The 21,771-nt window shown below is 40.5% G+C and overlaps 1 protein-coding gene across 3 annotated transcripts in view; it reads left to right on the forward strand.

The window, feature by feature from the left end:
* KIF26A (kinesin family member 26A) overlaps positions 1-21,771 on the forward strand; it is a 94,578-nt gene that overhangs the window by 45,767 nt on the left and 27,040 nt on the right. For all 3 annotated transcript variants that reach the window (XM_085547763.1, XM_085547765.1, XM_085547766.1), the window contains 2 exons: positions 2,786-2,952; positions 21,314-21,497. In XM_085547763.1, the coding sequence (XP_085403889.1) occupies positions 2,786-2,952; positions 21,314-21,497 (351 nt within the window). The remainder of the gene's footprint in view (positions 1-2,785; positions 2,953-21,313; positions 21,498-21,771) is intronic.

Below are 21,771 nucleotides of genomic sequence, written 5' to 3' on the forward strand. Positions count from 1 at the left end.
AATGTGAATTGCTTTGATGGGAATTGACCTGTCAGAAGATGAGTGCTTACAAAGAAGCAAAACCTGATCTGGTTAACAGATTCCAGTGAGTTCTTATAAATCTGGCATACTTTCCTATAAAATCCCCCAAAGTTTTCTGATAAATACAGTTTTTATCTTCAGCTTTAGGTTATGCATACATTAAAGGTTAGAATCACGTTGCTTCTTCAGTATTCTTTTTTTTCAATAGTTTGCTTAAATGTGATTTCTTTGTTTTAAAATCCCGCTGTCTAATCTTGTCCTGTTAAAAGTGAATGGAAAAATATGTATAAGTTTTGGGAATTCAGCTTCTTCAGCTTTTTAATCTGAGACAGTGCACATGACGGAGCACTGCGGCTGTCTTCCTGGCAGAACATAAGGGAATATTCAAACACTAATGCTAAGGAGTGGCAGCTGGTGGGGTTTCCTTCTCTCTTGTGCTGGCCTCTGAGCATGCCAGTCCCTCAGTGTACCAGCTCTGGAGTTTCTCATCCCTTCTCTCTAGAAACCAGTCTTGCTCCACCTTGCTTCATCACTTTGCTGTGTAACTCTACTTTCATCACTCAGATTGCTTAATTAGGTGAAGCTTAGGGTGAAATGTGGTGCTATGAACCAGTCACCACACAGGGCAGCTTGGTGTTACAGCTGATGCAGCAGCTTAGGTCAAAGATCCCGAATCCACCTTTTCCTCATTGGCATTTGATTGTTTCTGTGATGTTGTGTCATGTGGTCTTCTTTTGGTTATTCTCTTACGTATCCAGTGATTACGTATCCGAGAAGCTCTTTTAATTGGCAGCATTTTGCATCAATTCCAGTAACTCAGAAGACAGAACATTTGGATCTTTCCTAGTCTGTATATTTTTCTCTGGGTATCTCATATTTTTCATGGCTCGCTTAGGTCAAGACCACACACTTTCCCTTTCAATTTGTTCATACTCAGGTACCTGCTTTATCCACCACCCCATAATCCTCTTTACCCCATCATTTAGTTTCAAGCAGGTAACTGCGTGAGAAGATTTCATTATTTTCCAGTCATCTCACTGTCCGTGTGTGATGGTTCAGTGTCAGTAGCTCATGGCTGTTGTAGACAGGCTTCATTTTCTATGTGTGTGTGCGTATTGCTAGTGTACCACTTTTTTGTGTCATTCTTGATCTCCAGCAGTGCTTGGTCTCCTGCATTGCTAAGAAATATAATCTTCTGGGACATGTGTGTTACCAAGTGAAGGATTTTTGTGAAAGGTTATTTAAATCTTCAAGTTAGGCTCTCAGTACAAGTAACTTCACTAGGATTACCTTGTTTGTTTGAATATTCCTCTGTCTCAGCCTCAGATCTCTGAAGTCTGGTCTATAAAAGGAGTTTTTTGTTGCAGCATCGTAAGGTGAAGCATTTGTCACTTCTCCTGTTATGATAACAGCATAAGCCTTTGAAGTGCAGACGTTCTGAAGAGCTGAATGCACTTCCTTCTTGTTGACTTTTCTGGGAACTCGGAATTCAACAGACAGAACCTATGGGAATGAGTCCAAATGAACCTCCAGACACTCAGCCAAGCGCTGCGAGGTTGGCAGTTTTCCTGTGCTTGATACCTAACAACAGGGTTGCCTCACTTCTTACGAGAGCAACTCTCTTTTTTCAAGTGCATGAGAAAGTTTATTGTCTGTATGTAGCTGGGAGAGCCCTATTACCATATTAATGTGTCTTTAGTTGTAAAACACGATCTATGGCAGCACAAAATTTAAAATTTGGTGGCATCCCAGGAAGTATTTAATTGCATTTGTGCTTCATTACAAGACTGTCTCCTTTTTCTGGAATTTATTTTAGCTAATTAGTTGGAAATGTCGAAGTAGCATTTCAGATGTCAGAAATATCATATATTATCATATGTGAAGCAATTACCTCTTTTGACAAATATTTATTGTGGTGTCGTCTTTAATTAAATCTTCAGTACTCCTAGACAGAGAGCGGGTTCTTCCTAAAAGGAGTCCTTCCCAGCACTGTCAATGAGAGTTTGACTGCGGGATTTAATTGAACTTGGCTCTCAAAGAGTTAATTGCCTCGGGAGGATGTATGGACATGGCACAGTTTAACAATACCAATGTCTGTCACTTTGTTAGAATTCCAAAACAACCACCTCCCTCCAAACTCAGTCTGTGATGTTGTGGATGTGTTATGCTGAAGAAGATGTGGCTCCTCTTGTTCTTCTGCTGGAACTGCGAGTGTATTGGAGACAAAACTGCCACATACTTGTGCAGTTAAGATGGGTAATGCAGAAAAGCAGGGCTGTATACACATCTTACAAAATCAATTCGTTTGGTTTTGTTTAGTTACTGGAGTTATTCTTGTGGAAACCTGTTACGAATGTGACTCTTTAGTTAGTTCCTCTTAAACAGATCGGTCTTGTAGATGATGTGCCACTGAGAAATAATTTCTGACAGTTATAACTGAACCAGATAAACAGTTCTGCCAGCTCCCAAATAACACCGTAAAACAAAAGGGTTCTGCTTATCATTTTCCATTTCTTCATGCCTGTCATACCATTTAACTGTGCATTACCCATCACAAAAGGTCTCTGTGTTTTTCTGCTTGTCTGCTGCGGTCATGGCTTTTACCTTCTCTGTTGCAGGACCTTTTGTGGTACACTTGTCCTGTTGTATTGCTTCTCAGCTCATCTTCGTGTTCATCCTCACACTCTTTGGAAATAACTGTTCCCCATCATGGCCATTCAGCAAAGAGTACTAACCTATATATTTCCTTTTATTTCTTTTCCAGGCAGAAACAGCACCAGAAAGTGTCTGGGATGGTCCCAGCGTTCAGGTCAGCTCAGGGCAGAACAATTCCGACCCCACAGGACCTGGTGGCTCAGCAGCTTCCCAGAGCTTGGTGGCTCCATCTGGGGTCTCAGCAGGTGCCTCGGCTGCAGCTTCATTCTTCATCAGGTTTGTCACCTTTCTGTTTTCAGAAACTGCTTGTGGATTTTCAAATGGTTGTGAAATATCCTTGAATCTTTTTTGATAGGTAGAGGGTGAAGTGCTTGGTGTTGGTTGCTGAGAGGTAGAGTTGGTCACCTATGGCTTTCCACTGCCACTGGGGAGCAGGGATGTGACACTGACATCCCATTTCTCTCTCTGCAGACTTGAGCAGGACCAAAACCCTATCACGTACCTCTTGGTCTTTAGTCCTGAATAGACATTTCTACCTGTAGCAACTCTGGTTTTCAGTAGGTTTCTTTGGAGCAGAAGCAGCAAAGTTTTTACACTTGGATCAAAAGTAAAAGAGGTTTTTATTTAGATTTTCATTCAGCAGCATGGCCACATGTATACGTACAACTGTTATTTTGTGTTTTGTTTTTTTCCCCCCCTTATTGGTAACAACAGTTAAAACAGTCTAAGACTTCTATAGCGCTAGCATGGAGCAGTCTTCTTTTTTCCCTGTTCTTGGGTCTTATGAAAATAAGCTGTTAGTTTTGTTTGTGAAGCGTTTGTTGTAATTAGCACTGTTGACTAAATGCAATACGCTGTCAAGCAGATGGTATTTAAAACAACAAAATTCAGGGCTTTGTACTTGCATTCCAAACTCCTTTTTAAATTCAGAACTGAACATGTTTAGAGACAATATTGAAAAAGCATATGTCTGTGAATGGCATTAAAGTAGAATTTATGCACTGAGGAACCTTTTTATTCTTGTTAAAATTGTATTGTTTCCTTTTCCTTAATTATTTCTTGCAAGATTTGACAAAATGAATTTTAAATTGTAATCTAAAACAAAAAAGAGCTCTTCAGAAAACAGCACTTGGGTAGATGAATGTGGTATGGTGAGTCTGAAGCATCAGGTACCTATCTACCACCATGTCCCTGTATGCAAGAGGTAGGGAAAGGTCTGTGCCAAGCGTTATGTGTGGAAGCTCATGTTGTGGGCCTGCTGCAGGTTTAAAGTCAGCATAGAGAAATGTTGCTGACAGAGGACAAAGTGTTTTGTTTTAAGGTAGTTATTTGAAGTTGGTGTGAGTGGAGAGGAAAGTCAGGGGAAAAGCTCAAACATTTTTTCTTTTGGTTACCTAGATAAAGTTAGGTAAATCCTTTCCATAGTAGCTAGAGCGGCCAGTTGCACAACTTTTATTGTAGTACTGGGGGTGCGAACAGTCTGATTCAATCTACTGGAGTAGATTAAGCTTTATGCTTTCACTGGAGAATCCAGAAAATAAAACAACCCATTTAGAACTGAGAGAAAGAAATCAGTGCCTAATAATCTGAAAAAAAAAAAGATCCCAAATCTTTTCCTCCCAGTGGTGATTCTGTCACTGGTCAGCAAAACACAGTACTGGATTTATTGTAAAGAGACAGGTTCTTGCTAATGATTATCATTGGCTTGACTGAAAGATACTTAAAGTCCTCAGTCTTGAAACAAGACTGAAAATGACGTCAGTGTCTGTTGGATCAGGCCCTAATTGCTTCACATGAATCTGTCTTTGCCCTGAGTGAATAGCAGTTTTATAGCTTTAGCAGTCATGTGCTAGCTAAAATGTTTTAAAATCCATTAGTACCTTGCTTATTCCCTACACATTTTCTGTGTTCAAAAATTCTCTCTCTTTTTTTTTTTTTAACCAAATAATAGGGCTGCTTTGATTTTTTTTTCCTTCATTTTTTTTTTTCCTCCACAAAAGCACTTGTTTCAACAGTTTTCTGAATTAGTATTTTCATTATCTTTTATCATATTGCTGATAAATGCATTTCAGTATTTATTTCTTGGTCTTCTCAGAGTCCAGAGGAGGTTTTTTTGTTGTTGTTGTTGTTTTTTTCTATTCCTAAAAGCAAGAGTTCAGGAAACAAGTTCAGCTACTGCTGTGATTGAACATATAGATAGAAACGCAGGCAGTCTTATGAAGGTAGGTGGAGTGAGTTCCAATTTGATCCCTGGCAGTCATATATACATTGATCATCCTCAGGTGGATACTATGGCCTAATCCTGGCTAGGCAGATCCATCCCTGTCAGCATTAATCTTCCCCTTCCCCATTCCTTCTTTGCTTCTAATATGTGACATGTGACACCCTATGGATCAAACTTCCAATGCTGTCCCCTCCTCTCCTTGCTGAAGTATGTAGCCCTTGCGAGGAAGAAGAGGAAATCTTCAGGGATGAGAGAGACATCTGCTAGCAGAATCTGGGGGTAGAAGTAGCAGCTTATCCTGGGAGCAGAAGTATTAGAATTAACAGTTTCAGCAGTTTTCCTTCAGTGGTGATGGGGTATCCGAATTGTTTGATCTAGCCTTTCCACCCCTATGTCTTTGTCCCTTTGCACCACCCAACTTTGAGCGAGTGGTAGGAGGTCATCTCTGCCTTGAATCCTTTATAGCAGCATCTTCTTCTCTGCCCTTCATCTCTTACTCAGCTAACCTTCTCTCAGCAAGCACCTTCAGATAAAAGAGTAGTCACAGGCAACGGCAACGTGCTGCAATCCCATATTGTATTTTCTGATTATTTCCTTATGATCTTTCTTTCTGCAGTCACTTAAGCTGTAAACTTAATAGCAGGGCCAGACTGTTGTTTGAGTTACACTGAGCCTGGGACACTTTTTCCCTTATTTGCTTCTGGACAAATACAGTTAATATATTGAAGATTTTACAAGTAATCTTTTTTTTCCCCCCCAAAAAAACATTCCCCTCTTTTCATCTTTCTACTGAGTGCTTCCATCTTTACAGGAGTCCTTTTTAAAAAGCGGCTGTGGATGGGCCTTTTTCTTGGGAAGAGGGTTGTTTTGTCACAGGAATAAAGTAGCCAGGCAAAAATATGCATGTATATTAACTTTCAGTGTATGAGGGTGCAGGGTTAGTTACTTCAGAAGACAAAGCCTTTGTAGGTTGCTTGTGGAAACTGCGCCTGTGATTTACTTAGCAGTGGCAACAGTAGATCATGAATAAAGGCTTCCAGTCTTGTTCTTCATGAAGCAGCATTAACTGTGTTTGTACAGGTCTGAGCACAATTAGCTTTTGGGTTGTGGCGTGGTTTGCTGGCAGCACATAAATGTCTTTCAAATTAAAACTAGAATCTCTATTCAGTGGAATGGCACCCTTTGACTCTTGCTTGTGGGCTGGCTTGTACCTGTGAAGTCAAGTCTGTGCAACCTTTTTGGTTCACTTGTTTTTTTTTCCACTCCAGTTTATTCCTCAATGATAGTCATAGTTTGTAAGGTCACAAATTCAGAACTCAGTACAGCAGTATTCATATCCTCGTGTGGAAAAAACTTAATAGCTGCGGCAGAGCCTTTACCTGCTGACAAGAGGTACATGGAGTTAAAATGAATTTATCTTAAGATGGTCTTCGCAGTGAATGTATTGATTCTGTAATGCATAATGTGCAGCCTAAGTTCATGTATCATCCAAGGCTCCTTTTCATTTGAATGTCATATTTAATTTCTTTAAGCTTAATTATGCTCTGCTTTTCAAAATAAAGAAAAAAGAAAAAGATTTTATTCATTACCTAGAAATGCAGAGTCTGGTGTGGAAGTACTGAATATTCAAAATCAAAGCCAAATATTAGAACCAGCAGACAGAAGCGTATTAAGAAATTAAATCAGTTTTAAGCCTTTTTCCCTCACTCTGATCTGTCATAGAAGGAGAAAAAGCTTTGATTAAGAGCTGACTGTGCCACACAAGCAAATTGCCAGACATTGCTCTATGGTCGTGTTACTGAAGGGTTGGAGGATTTAGGAGAAAATGCAGTTTCTCAGTATGTCACTGTCAGAATAAGAATGTTGGAGTAAAAAGTGCAGCTCTGGTGGCTGCGAAGAGGCTCCCAGTTGACCTTTATAGTGCAGGTGAAGTTTTAAGTGGGCATACCTCAAGTTTAAGAAAAATGCAAGTAGGCTTTGCCCATTGGTGTGGCCTGAGCCATGCCTTGCTGTAGTACTCCATACTTTGTATGTGTTTCCACAGCCTTTTTTCCTTTTTTCTTCCCTTATTTATTTATATATTTATTTTTTGTATAAGCAACCTGAACAAACTTGAAATTAACGAGTGAAAATATGTGAGAAAGTTGTAGGACCCTTCTGTGAGCTGAATTCTCTTATGCTTTCAACTAAGTAAATATTGACTGATTTTGGTGGAAAGCTGTAATAAGCGTTAGATTTTTGTCAGCTGGACACCTGGGAAAGGGTGGAGGTGTTGTATTCAAGAGCAGGCAGAAAGACAGCGAGGAGGAGAATGAACTTGGGAAGAGGTTAATTGTCTAAAAAGAAAATACCAGTCCCTTGAGAGAATTATTAAGTTCCCCTGAAAATGAAGCTGTTGCTGTTAATGTGTGATTTATTTATTTATTTATTTGCCTGTTGGTGGCTGGTGACAGTCATGGCAGTGCTGCCTGTACCATCATCTGAAGATTGGTTCTTTTGAGTTTCTGGCCTTGTTATCCAAAGGTGGGGGGTTCAAGCAGTGATGGAGCAGCTAAGAGAAACTGAAGCTGTTTGGAGGAAACTATGTACAAAGCCAACTCTGAGCAAGATTGAACAGAAAACAAGCTGTATTGCATCTTAAATATTAATATTCTTTGATATTGGATTGTTTTTGTGTCTTTTCGGGCTTGTTTGGGCACAGGGTTGCACTTGCTGCTGTGAGACCATTGCCTTTGAAGCAGTGATGAATTACTTTTCCAAACACAGCACTCTCTGTGCACTCCCTGGTTTCTAAGTCTCTAAATTATTTGCAGTGTTGCTGGGCTTCACTAGATTGAAATCAGTTAAGTTAATAAATCTGGAGAATCACAATGGTGAATCACACCCATTATCTTTCCACTCATCGTATTTCTGCATGTTTAGGAAAGCTGTGTCAATTTAGACATGACATAAAGCACTACACGATGTGCTTTTTACAAGCAGCTTTCTTAGCAAGGCATAACACACAATCTCTGAGTAATGCAATTGAACATCTTATGAGTTAAAATAAACATAGTCTTTTCCTAGATTCAGGATATTCCATCATATTGTAATGCCTGTGAGTTGTGGATTACAGAATCTAATTATTCACTAATGAGCAGTAATGGTACATATAAACTAAGGGTCACTATCCTATTACAGGCACCTGATGGTTCACTGATAAGCATTTGGCCATTAGATTGACCATAAAATATAGTCAATAATTGAGGTTAGTCATAGAGCAGGCACCTTATCAGCACTCGGCATGGTGGGACAGCTTGTCAGTACTCTGTGTACTGATTGTGCTGTGACTGAGCATATGATTAGGGTATTGAAGCAGTCTGTATCTAATGAGACTGCACGAAAGGCATAGCAATATTAGCACAACCACTAAATGACTAATGTGTTTTTGTTCCAAGCTTCAGACACTTCAATTAGTTCCAATAAACTCTGATCTAGCGTAGTGGTAGGCAGAGGATTCAGATATTTTGTGTACATGCTTTCATTACACTAGTCAAAATTTGTAACGTTTCGGGGACAGGTGAAATCTGTGTGGCTTTGAATGAAAAATGATGGAAATAATAAAGGCTGTCATTACCGTTTTTACTTCACTTTTTCCAGTTTTATTTTTGCATTTTTAAAATTCAGAATGCTTACGGAGACAATAGCTGCCGCCTGGTTTAAAAGATGAAGCTGACAGTAGCAAATTAGATGTCTGCATGTTCTGCTTTAAGATTCACTCATGCAGTTCATGTAGGCTTGTGCATATAGATCTAAACTTAGAATGTGTTCCTTAGCGTTTAGTACCATGTGGAACATTACTCAAATAGTCTACCTCTTGAGGGCTTTTGAACGGATATTGATTTTACTGTGCTTCAAACTGTTGCTGAGAAAATAACCTCAGAACCATTCTTTTATGATTATATATTTTTTTTTGTTCCATGAGGATGCCTTAACTTTCATAAATTATTTAATACAGTGAAGGATGCAAAATGTCTGTCTGAACTGCTGTTGAGGCGTCTGTGATGCGACCTTGGAAAGTAACCATAGAAACACGTTAAAAGCATCAACCGAAAATCAGTAGTTGGGTTTGACAGTGATGCAAATTCTGTGAAAGAAGATTATGATGTATTAGGAACACTTGAGGCATATATTACTGCTAACCTGTTAAACCTGATTATTCCTTGTCTGTCAGTACTTTCAGAATTTAATACAGGGAAGAAAAAGAACAAAAACCAAACCAAAACAAAAAAACCCTACTTTTTTTCTTTAACTTGCCATGTTTGAGATGTTTCCAGCTAAATCACTTCATCCTGCCATTCTCTGTCCTTCTAAAAGCAAGAATTATATTTCTGTTAAGCTCATAATGTAGTTCACCAATTCTCTGTATTTAATAGCTGTAAACTTTTGCCCTGTACCCTGCTGGGATGTGCTGGTATCCTGGCTTTGTGCAGAGCTGGCACAATTTAAATCTCTTTGACAGTTAAAGTAGATAACTGGGTTACGAATAAGTAGTAGTTCACCGGAAGGTGAAGAAAACTTGTGACGCGTTGGATCCTGAGCCAAACCTTTTAGTGCTGAAATGCAGTAGCAAGGCCAGTTTGTGATGCTGCAGCAGAAGTGCTTGTGATGATTACAGGTAACTATAGCAAATCTTTGGTGAATCACAAGTCAGTGGAAGAAGCAGTTAGTTGCATCCTCATTAAGGCTAGTCCACATCCAAGAAATGGTATGTTGAAGTGTCAGAAAATTAAATTGGAATTAATTGCCTGGGAAGGGGGATCCTGGCTTTTCCTGGCCTTGCTGACAGAGGTAGACAAAGAGCTGTATGTGGTTTGTCTCCTATTTGTGGGGTTGTGGCAGTATCATGGGAGCTCTGAGGCTCTTCCAGGGACACAGCGACTGGCTGACATTAATGCAGCTCAACAGCCGCTCAGAGCATCAGCCCTTCTTCATTAAATCCCCCCGGTGCCCCACTTCCTCTTGCTACCAGACTGTCAGGAATGGTGGCTGAGCATTCTGATGGCTGAAGCATCCAGATGTTTCAGGGGGTGCCAAATGCGTAATTCCCATTTTTTCCCTAAATGAATCTCTCTTCAGAATCTGGTGGGCTGGAGCAGCCTGATCTCTGCAGTGTTGTCCACCACTGGATACTGGAAGTGTGAAAACCTTCCTGGATGCCTGTTTGATGCTGTATGGTTTCAGGTTGGATATTAGGAAAAATTCACTCTCCAGGAGAGTGGTCAGGCACTGGCACAGGATGCCCAGGGAGGTGGTGGTGGCAGATAATGGATGTGGATGTGATACTTAGGGACACGGTTTAATAGGAAATATTGGTGGTAGATGAACAGTTGGACTAGATGATCTTAGAGTTCTTTTCCATCCTTAATGATTGTATGATTCTAGGAAGATGTGCAGATGGAGATGGAGTGAGTGACACTGGATGGCTTGCCTGGTCCTGCTGGTGCTATGCCACGACTGCTGGAATGTGGTTGCTAGCAGTCCCTGGTGTGTAAATGTGACCTGCATATAGCCCTGTGCTATGCAGGAGATGAGGCAGGGTGTGTAGCATTGTGTAGTATCTTGTATCATCTTTAGGCAGTTTAAGCTTTCCTAGTTGCTGTGGCAGCATAATAGTGCCTATAATTAAGGACAAACAAAGTAGTGCATGCCTTAGGTATATCCTGTTTAGCTTTTGCACATAAGGAGGATAAATGAGAAGATAAGACTGAATTTAGTAGGCTTTGTGCAGAGCAGTGTGTTTAAGAGTGAGACATCATTACTGGTATCATTACTAATACTGCATCATACCATACGCTGATAAAGCACTATGTAAATTAAGCCAGGTTCCCTGCTATGAAGAGCTCGTCTGTGAAGACTGTGAGACTGATGGGAAGACAGCTGGGGACACAGAGCTGTGGTTCAGCAAAAAGAGGAGGTAAAGAAGCCAAAGTAGTTGAGAAGAAAGGGAACAATGGAGTTTTGGATATCGGCACTTCAGAGTTTATCAGTACTGAAAGCGTGAAGAACGTCCCAGAGGTCAGCAGGGAACTGGCTGAGAAACTGGGATTGTGTTGACTAGATGAAGTAGTGCTGGGCACCTAAAGGTCCATTGCCTTGGCAAATGAAGCTCCTCGGTTTGGGAAACAAGTGTTCATGATTCAGACCAGGGAGGGATTGTGCAAGACATCAGTATCAGGGAAATGTTTGGGAGGATGGGCCACAAGGGAGGAGGGTAAGCTTTGCAGGAGGAGGAGAATAAAGCAAAGAGGGAGTCTGGTGCCAGCTAGAATGGCAGGATATATACGAAGGAAGAGACAAAGTGAAAGAGGGGAAGAATGAATTTAGTGGGGTGAATACATTATAAGGGAGAAAGATGTTCTAGGTCTTTACTCTTTCATAGCAGAAGCTGAATGAAGGCACAACAGAATACTTGTAGTGCTTTGTGCTGGCTAATTGCCTTTAATGATCTTCTTCATGTGAGGCTGTCCTTGGAAAAGGCTGATTTTTTTATTTGTGAGCCCCCGAGTACCTTGATGGATAGATAATACAGGAGGTTTTGGAACACCAGGGGCAGCCTCCTTAGGAGATGAAGTGACTTTCTGAGCTGCTTCAGGTGACTCTGTGCAGGCAGTATTGTGGTATTGGATTTGCTCTGTGTTCTGAGATGTTCGTGATGCCCAGGAGGAAGAACAAAGCAGAATAACTTGAAACAGATGTGTTCACTATGATAAGACAGAATTGGTGCCTTCAGAACTGCCAAAGTTCGAATTTATAGAGACACAAGTGATTGATGGAATGTGAATGTGTGTGGGGTAAATGGTGAACGGTTATAAACTAGTGAAAAGCCTGAAGCATTTATAGATGATCTGGCTGGAGTCATACAGATATTTCTTATTTTCTTCTCTCTCTGACCCTCTGCTTTCCTGAATTTAATATTTTATCCTCTAATTTAGGGTTTTTTTCACATGATCCTATCTGTATTTCCTCATTCATCCATAGCTGCATGTACCTCCTTATGCAGTTCACCTGAACATGCCCCTTGTCAAGAGGAACATATCTCCCACCTCACCCACCCCAGCCCTTTCCCTCTGCCTGCTTTTTTGCCTCCTTGGCTCCTGAACATCAGTGTCTGTTCTGACCCCATTAATTGGGACTTCTCAGCTTGGAGGCTGTGGCAGCTGCACTGGTAGTTTCGTTGCAGGAGGAATGAGGCATTCCATTGGTAAAATGATAACGGCAACTTTCCTGCGGGGCTGTAATTTGACAGTTTGCACCTGTCTCACAACTTTATTGCTGTCTTTCAGGCTCTTTCAATAACATACTTAACTATTTTAATGCTTTATATTAAGGCATGACAGACAAAGCAATTGAAATAGTCAAATCAGACTGATAATAGAGCACTTGGCTCTCATGGGTGATTTGCAGTCACTCTGACACTCAGTTTACTGAGAGTTGCATGCAGTTTGCAGGGTGTGAGCATTTTCAGCTGACACTGGCTGTGTTCTGAGCTTGACTGCTTTGCTTGCTTGTGCTACTGGCAAAATGAGATGCTTCACATTATCATTTATAACAAAAATGAAATGTCATGGCAAAATAAAGCACCAGCACTACAATTGCAGAGCTTGACCTACTGCAAGATTGCAAAACTCCCTCATCCTTCCTGTTGGATGATGGAGGGTATTTCCAAGCATAAGATTTTGCAACTGCATCATGATAACCCCTACTATCAATGCAGCTCGAGGGATGAAAGGTTAAAGCACAGCCCTATTGCAAAGGACTTGGGGATGATGGGGGGTGGCAAGCTGGACATGAGCTGGAAGCGTGCCCTTGCAGCCCAAAAAGCCATCTGTATCCTGGGCTGCATCGGAAGCATGGCCAGCAGGGTGGGGGAGCGGATCCTGCCCTCTGCTCTGTACTGTGAGACTTTGCCTGGAGTCCTGTGTCCTGTTGTGGAGTTCTCAGTACTGGAGAGATATGGACCTGTTGGAGCTGGCCTTGAGGGGGGATGCAAAAATGATCCAGGGGATGAAACATCTCCCCTGCAAGGACAGGCTGGAAAAGCTGGGGCTGTTCGTTGTGGAGAAGGCTCTGGGGAGAGCTGAGAGCTTTTCAGTATCTAAAGATGGGCTGTAAGAAAGAAGGGGATAGACTGTTTAGCAGGGTCTATTCTGATACGATGAGGAAAATGGTTTCAAACTAAAAGAGGGGAAATTTAGACCAGATATAAGGAAAATATTTTTATGATAAGGGTGGTGATGCACTGGTACAAGTTGCCCAGAGAGGTAGTGCATGTCCCATCCCTGGAGACAGCCAAGGTCAGGCTGTGCAGGGCTCTGAGCATCTGATGGAGCTGTGGGTGTCCCTGCTCAGTGCAGGGGGGTTGGAGTAAATGCCCTTTAAATGTTCCTTCCAACTCAAACAATTCTGTGATGATTTTGTAATGATTCTTTTGTCATGACCCTTCCAAGCTTAACCCATTACCTTTCTCAGCATTAGTTAGTGCTTCTCTGCCCATCACTCTTGGTTTGCTTCACTTATTAAGAAGCAGTGCCCTGTGGAGTTTTGAATATAAGGTAATGAATCAGTGGAAGTTAATCAGCATAAAATGAATCTTATCTAAAAGTTATTAGGGAAGCTAGTTGAAGTCCAGGACATGGTTTAAAATATTCCTTGATAATGAATCAGGAGTTCCTTATTTCTCCTGAAGTTTGAAGTTGGTGTCTTTCAGTCAGTAAAAGTCAGATTTATCTGCAACAATGTGAAAACATGAGTCAGACATTTTCCTGCTAAATGCTGTTTTAAATGGTGCTGCAACTTTAGTCTGCCATAGCTGTGAGGAGTATTGCTTTTAAACAAACCACAGGTACACTGGCTTTAAGAATCTTGTATGTTTCTCCTTTGTTTAAAAATACTCATTGTGTAGGCACAAGACTTTGTAATATATGTTTGCCTAACCCTGTGCTTCAGATATCCCCCATGTTAGCCATGCCCTGCATTTTCTCTCTCATCCTTTGCAATCACAGATGTGCCTGTTCCTTCCTGGGAGCAGCCTGAATGAGCAGAATGTTTTTGCTTTTCATACCAGACTGTTTTTGATGAATATCATGGTGTGCAATAGTCTTTGTAACAAAAATAATGTATTGCCTGATAAGTCATTTTGATGCTGGCTTCCTTCTGTATGTTGGGAGCTGGAATCACAGAGCAAAATGTTAGATGATCTATTGAAGTAATTACTTTAATAATGAATGGCTAGTTAGCACAGCTGTTTCTGTTTCATTACTTTTTAGTTTTAAAAGTGGCTTTGTTACTTTTTCTTGATGGAATACAAATGAGACTAAAATTTAGTTTTTCTCAACCTCTTTTAAGAGTCTGTGTCATGCTGACAAATAAATCCAACTGTTTTTGCCTAAGGTGTGTGCTTAGATTGATGTGGTTCTGCCTGCTTTAGCTCAGTTAGTTCATGAAACAGAGCGAGACAACACCGCTGGCAGTCAGGTAGCCGTGTTTTCAATATGGAGCTATCTATGTTGTGTGCGACCCAGAAACTGGCATATTTCTATATTAGGTGTTGACAGTATTGCTTACATAAAGATTAACCTACACGGGTTTTCAGCAGTTTGTCATATGGCACAACTATAAACAGTGAGCACAGAAGTACAGCAGTGTGTGCAACTGTTCCCACTTTGTTTAACATCATTAGTGAGCAGAGCTGGAAATGGGACGTGGCAGGCTGCGGTGCCTAGCTGCTACCCTGGTGTGTGTATAAATAAGTCAGTTCCAGATCCTCAGTCCTGGCTGCTGAAGCAACATTCCTTGGCCAGAAAAGTGTCTTAAATCTGCGTACTGAGAAGAATGTTGATCTGACATCACTCATAACAATTTTGTAGCAGTCGCTTCAGAAACCGCTGTTTTGGGAGTAATGTTTAAGTAGTAATGTACGGTTAAGCAGACGTATCAGCTCTTGGGTCTGTACACTGTGGGAAAGCTCTTCTGGTGTCAGCTGTACTCTGCAGGTTTATTTTAACCTGTCATCTCGGAGAGGTCTTTCTGAGTTTGGCACAGAGTGGCTCTGTCTGCTCTTCTTGCAAGGTGTCTGAATTCAGGTGTATCTCGCCTATTGTACACCTGTCCACCAGGCCTTCATTCTGTACTCAGTGAAGATGTGAACTGAGTAGGAGGAGGGCAACAAGGGTGATCAGAAATCAAGGAAACTTGGTCTTTAAGAAGAGGTTGAAAGAACTGGGACTGTTTTTGTGTGGAAAGGAGAAGGTTGAGGGATGCTCAGCCTTCATTTTGGAATGTTTTAGAATTATGTTTTTTCTATTGAAATTTATTTCTGTCACCCATTATAAAAATGCCATTGTTTGAGGTTGTGCATTGTGATCCAAATTATTTATTTGTTGAGGAAGGTGAGCCAGTGAAATAAGGAACATTTATTGTTCCTCCTGGCAGTGTGTCTGGACAGCGCTGCTGGGATGGCTAAGCAAACAAAGGTTTGGTGCTGTACGTGTATAATGATGCTGCAGTGAGGAAAGTTAGCATATGCTCCTGAAACTAAGTATGCATCACAGAAACCCGTGAATGTTGTTCCATGGGGAAGAACAGGACATAATCTCAGAATGTAATTCATACTTCATAAGAGATGCCTTGGGCAAAATTTATTGCAAAAATACAGATGGTGACTTTTTTTTTTTCCCTCCCAAACCTCGGTTGACAGATTTAGGCATTCCCAGCTTTCTGTTCAAAATTGGCTCTTTCTGAACCAGTTTTATTTTCCTCATTAAATGGTGCTGGTGGAACCTGATACCTTGCTTATTTCTGCTTGTTCTGTATGGCGTTTTGGGCAGCAACTGTATATTGTTTCATTGTGCTGTCTTTCTAATTTTAGAACCACAAATCAAACAGCAATAGAAATAATAAAAGTGATAATGCCAACCAAGTTTGTTCTGGTAATTGCGGAAAGCTCAGGACATAATGCTGGAGGGTGTATTGTAGGACATCCGTCTATTTGTTGTCTCTGTTGACGAGTAATTAAGGAAACAATAACTGGAACTGCAGATACAATGACAGACTGGGACTTTCCCACTGCTTCCATTTGAGTTGGTTTGCAGTGGGAAAGGCTTGGGTTATGTGATGCGAGGTGATGACTGTGCTTGGCTGGGAGCTAAGAAAGTTCAGAAGGATCCTTCTTAAGGGTAAAGACTGATACCCAGGGTAAAGCTGCATTCAGAATTCTGCAACCTTTGCAGAAGGTTCACAATCTGGATAAAGCTGAGACTTGAGATATCTGTCAAGGTCTGCTGAGTGGACTTTTAAGTAAATTCCAAAGCTCAGGATATTTGAGACATGGACCATGCACTTCTTTGGCCATGACTTGCTTGGTAAAACCCTAAGAAATTTCACAATCTGAATGACAGTGATAAGGCTGGCTAAAGATGCTAAAATTGTATTAATACATAATGGCTCCTGCTGAAATGAATGTGAAGAAGTTTTCTTTTATTATTTTATCAGTGGAGCTTAATCTGACTTGTGTGGGTTTGTCTGCAAAACCAGCTTGTCAAATTAAGTCCTCTGCATCTGTCTCACTTGACTCATTTCTAGTATGTGTCCCAGACTATATTTTGCATCACTTTTCCTTGTGAAGCTTAGTAAATGTTAGGATAACACTTTGTAGAATTTTGTAATTTTGCATCATTATAAAAGCTTAAATTCTAGCTTTCAGTTTCATGGAGAAATTATACCTAGATGGAACACTGTTCTTTAGGGATTTAAATTGTGCTGTTTACTTTCACAGCTATAATGTGCAGAACGTGTATAGTGAATGTAATGTAGGAGCAGCTTGCAGTGCATTAGAGTATCTGAAATGTCATGCTAACTACATAAAAAGAATATAAAATTTAAAAAAATTGTATTTATTTTACTGGGCAGGCTTTGTAGCTGCCATTGCTGCACACATACATATTCCCTAGATGCTGAGAATTTTGTAATTGATCTGGCTGTGCTTTTCCTCACTGGTCTCATCCATGCATGGCAGAAAAATCCAGTAATCTGTAAATTGTGTTGGAGGGGAAAGAACAGGTTAGAGACTGTCCCTTGTCATTTAATATTTGAATGCTCCTGCATGTGCCATATATTAGTTTTATTTTCTACTGTGACACCTAGCTATGAGAAAAGAACTCTCCAGAGCATCTTAAAAGACATCTTCTATTAGCGATGGAAAGAGTTAAGCAAAATGCAAACAATAGATCTCACAGCTAGAAGTAAAAATAATATATGCATGGGTCTCTGAAGCATTAATTGGAACAGAGGCATAATAGTGGAGCTTAGCTTCCCTTGAAAGAATGCTCTGTAGATGAGCTATTGAAATAGAATGGGGAAAACCAAAGGTAGGTGAGTGTATGTGAGTGTCAAAGTTGCAAAGAAATACTTGGAAAATACCCTGAAAAAACAAATTAGTCTAACACTTAAGTTTTGCACTGTATTCTTTAGAAGTTATAATTTTTCCTATGGCAAAAAAAGTATTTGATACTGTAGAAGACCAGGCAGTCTACCATGGCAATGAAGATGAATTTAAGAGCCTTGTCTGAGAGATTAAAATTGAGGAAAAGGTGCAGATTGAGAGGAAATAGGCACAGCACGTACAGAAAGTGGTTTGGTATGAACCCAGCTTCAGCCTTTGTGGTGGTGGACAAAAAGGGCACAGTTTTAGAGGCTGGCCTTGTCTGTTGTCACAGGGCAAATTCTACCGGAGAAAGAGAATGCTGGAAGAAAAACAGGACTGGAAGCTCAGGTGTAAATTTAGTAATGGGTTATTGAATAAGGACTTCAGGAAATCCAGTATTTTCATGCATCTTGGAAGTGGTCTGTGAGTACATGTTCTCATGAATTTTACTGAAGTGAGGAGTTTTGTGTAGTTGGATTTTGTTTCATTTGATTGGGCCCGCATCCAAACCAACGCGGCCTGTGTTTTGGTCTAATGAGTACTTGGCTTGGTTACCACCAAGTATGTTTCGGTGTTGTAAGAAGTGCAGAAGGATTGATGAGCCCTTTTGTGGTTCTCCTTGCCTGGACCAGTCCAGGGGCTCAAGCCCTTCATATGAAGGCTGCTGCCCAGCTGGATTTTTTTAGCCGTTAAAGAACTGTGCTGTTTGTAAGAGCTGAGGCTGACAGCTACTTACATTTGTATTCAAAGTCTAGAATTGGTTATATTTTGTTTTCCCAATTGCTCAATTCTTAACTCCTTACATATTCCCCTTTAGAGAGAAAAGAAAACAAACCGACCCAACAAACTTTGATACTGCTTGTGCAAGATGTCTGTGATGTTCCTATTCCAGAAATAACCTCATTTTGATGTCAAGTAAACACAGAGAGGTTACAATTAAACTTTGTGCACTGCTACCTGAGATGAGATAAGCTTGGATATATCATTATTAGTGTGGTTGGCCTGTTGCCTGTCAAAGCACCGATTATTTTCTTCAACAACTACTCCAGTTCCTCTGCTTTCTCAGTTTCCTGTTATCCTACATGGACATCTGCAGTCCCTTTGCCAAATTTCTCAGCACATCGCGATCCTTCAAACTCATAGGAAAAGGAGTTATCAGCAATCTAGCAGTTAATTGCTTTAGCTAGCATATGGCGCCATACTTGGAACTGTGAAAGTGCGTGAAGTCTGGATACGGCAAGGAGTAAATCAGTTTGAAAGGATGTCTGTCTTGGGGAAGTTAAGATAAATTTTAGTGGGTTTGGTGTCTTCTACTGCTTCTTGTAATGGTCCAAAACTGTGTTACTGGACAATGTTGAGAGATGTTATACTTAAATAAGGCTGATTTTTTCATTTATATGTTTATGTGCTGCTTAGCGTGGCCTTTTTGGGTGCATTTACTGGTCATTAGTACTTTGTTAGGTGCCTGAATAAACAACTACTGAGCAAATTTGTTCTTTGTATCCCATTCTCTTTCACGTATTTTTCCCAGAGGAGCTCCTTCAGCCAGCTATACTGAAGGAATAATTATTTCATCAGGATGTAATGCATATCTTGATTCCACTTTGAAGACATTCTCTTGAGGAGGTTTTATCATTTTAACAAGGGATCATAGCATGTAAACAAGGAAATAAATGCTACCTTTCATATTAATCAACAAGATGATTAAATAATAACCAGAACTGTTAATTGGTACTTGGAGAGGGAGGGTAATTACTATCTTGACTTCCACCTGAGAGCACAAATGGGTAGATAGACTTTTCTGCACAATAAAGCTGTGTATTTAGGAGGCATTACAGTTTTAGTGTGCAGCTGCAACCTCAGTGAAGTTGTGCAACTGTTTGCCTGGTGTCCTGTTTCAGGCATATGTTTCCACACTGAAAGAGATATTACCAAGAGTTTTGGGGTTTAGGCAGTTAAATCAGTTCTCATTGCCACTGAAAACCTGAAGTTCTATGTAAACTCATGCTTGCAGTGTTTTCCTTCACCATGGGATGCAGTTCCTGCTGGTCTCAGGGTGCAGTGGGAGTCAAAAGCTGTTTCTTTGCTCAAGAATCCAGCTTGTTTCTCACAAGACGGTGGATTTTGACTCCCTGTGAGTTTGGAACTATGGTCTTTTCATCACATGACTCTTTGTTTTCTTCTAAATATTACAGTGTTTTTAGATGGAGAAAGCACACAGGGTGTCTTCAACTCAGATGTTGGGCAATGTAGAACATTGAATTGGGAAGTCTGGAGATGTGTAAGTCTTGTTCTTAGATGCATAATCCTGTCCCAAGTGAGTAATTTTGATGCTTGGGCACAGCTGGGTGTTTGCCATGCAACTTGCTTGATGCTAATGGTAGCGTTGCTGGAAGAGACTGTGCAGCCCTCCTGCTCTCAGTGTTCTGTTTCACTCCTGACCTACTGTAAACAGAAGCAAAGGAAGAATTTCCTTCACAAGTCAGCTTACTAAGATGATGGAACCTGGGGCTGAATCGTCCCTAGATTCATGGAAAAGTCAGAGGTCTCATTTTACCCTGAGTTGAGCATAGCACTGCCTTAGTTTTTCTATGTATGTTGCTTATAATACTTCAGAGATACTGATGCCAGCTCATTCTCGCTGGAGAGCACTTTGAGATCCTGGCCTGAAAGTCACGATGAAAGTATAAAGTAGCTGTTGTATAAAGAGACTTCTTGTGGTCATATGCTTGTAAACATATGCTCGTAAACCAAAGTGACAGGCCTTTATATCACAAGCATGCACCAGAATAGTGCTTTGCTACCCCTGTACTGATACTGTTGGTATCAGTACCGACCACTACCAACAGAAGTAGCAACAGAAGTACTGTCAGTAGCGTGGGCTCGGATCACTCACACATACTTTTAGTGTAACACTTTGTGCCTTTGCAGGCTTAGCAGTCATTCAAAGTTGTAATAAAAGATAGCATGTTGGATTCTTTTATGATAGGCATCTGAAGGCTGTCTATCTGCAGGCAGTCTTAAGGTTCATCACACATATTCAAGTGGCGAAACGCTTCTTGGCTTTGGCAGAGCTGAGATTTCACCCTCACAGCCACAGCCAGTTATCTGCTGTGTACTCACTTATGCAGATACATGTTCTACATAACTCTATAGGCTGTTTTTTCCCATGCAGGTTTTGATGTAGAATTGAGTTTCTGGTTTTTTTTTGCTATACTGTTTGGTGTTGCTGGTGGGGAATAGCATAAAAACTGATATTGTTGCTATTCTTAATCACAAGGAAGAATGTTACAGTTTTAATTTTATGTTTTAATTTTTCCTCCGTCTTTTATGTTTTGAAATTCTGCATTTCAAAAGCAGGATCATTATCATTTTAAACATTAAAGAATGTTTCTATAATAGCTTTCCGTTTTAAAATGGAAGAATGGAATTGAGGAGGAAGAAACCAATCTTTCTTGAAGGAAATTTTCTGTTATCTGAGGATTTTCAGTGCAGCCAACAAGATAGGATCTAGGCTTAGCTGACTTGAAGTGTCATTCTGTGTCTTGAGTAACTTCTAGTGTACAAAGCATTGCTTCCATAATGTTATCACCAGAAAAGTCCATCTGGTTCTTACGGTGACAAGGGGATTATTTCAACTTTTTATTACATCAATGAAATTTTAAGCGTTTTAGGGTTCACCTGTCAAGCTGTCGGGGGGAGGAGAGGAAAGTTAGGTTATAACTGAAACTCTACTAAGGGAGAAATTAACTGAATACTTCACTCTTAATTTTTCTATCCATGTTTCCTTTTATTAGTCCCCCGATGTTTTGTCCTTGTTGAATCAGATTAGAAAGCAATGATTTGATTTGTTAAAACACACAGTGATGACAATGAACATCTGTTTGTCTGGTCAAGACTGCCATTAACACCTAGTAACATTGTCATTTCTTACTATTACTTTTATACAGAGCAGCACAGAAGCTTAACCTGTCTTCGAAGAGAAAGAAATATCATCCACCCCTGCCACACACACACGACTACTCTGTCTATGCTACTAACTTTAGTGGCATCCTACAGCTCTGTCCTCCCCCAGCACCACCATGCCTTCTGAGAGCTGTGTCCAAAATCAAGGACAACCCTGGCATTGGAAAGGTAACTTTGGATTTCAGTTTTGTTTTAAATAGTTGTCCAGATGAGCTTTAATGGGGCTGGAAGCTTTCAGCCTAGGATATGGTTGGATAGGCTCAAGGGAATGGTTTTGGGTGAGAGAGGTACACGCATCTGTCTGAATATGCCTGAGAGCTGTTATCATTTGTTGACTTTGGAAAATGTGTGCATCCTCAGAGCAGACTCAGTGCATAAATTTTGGCTATGCTGAAACCAGTTAACATCTCTGATGACAATACTGACAGAGGTTATTTTGTTC

The sequence above is a fragment of the Coturnix japonica genome, chromosome 5 (assembly GCF_054131305.1).
Source record: "Coturnix japonica strain WE chromosome 5, WE-NBRP24, whole genome shotgun sequence".
Lineage (NCBI taxonomy): Eukaryota > Metazoa > Chordata > Aves > Galliformes > Phasianidae > Coturnix > Coturnix japonica.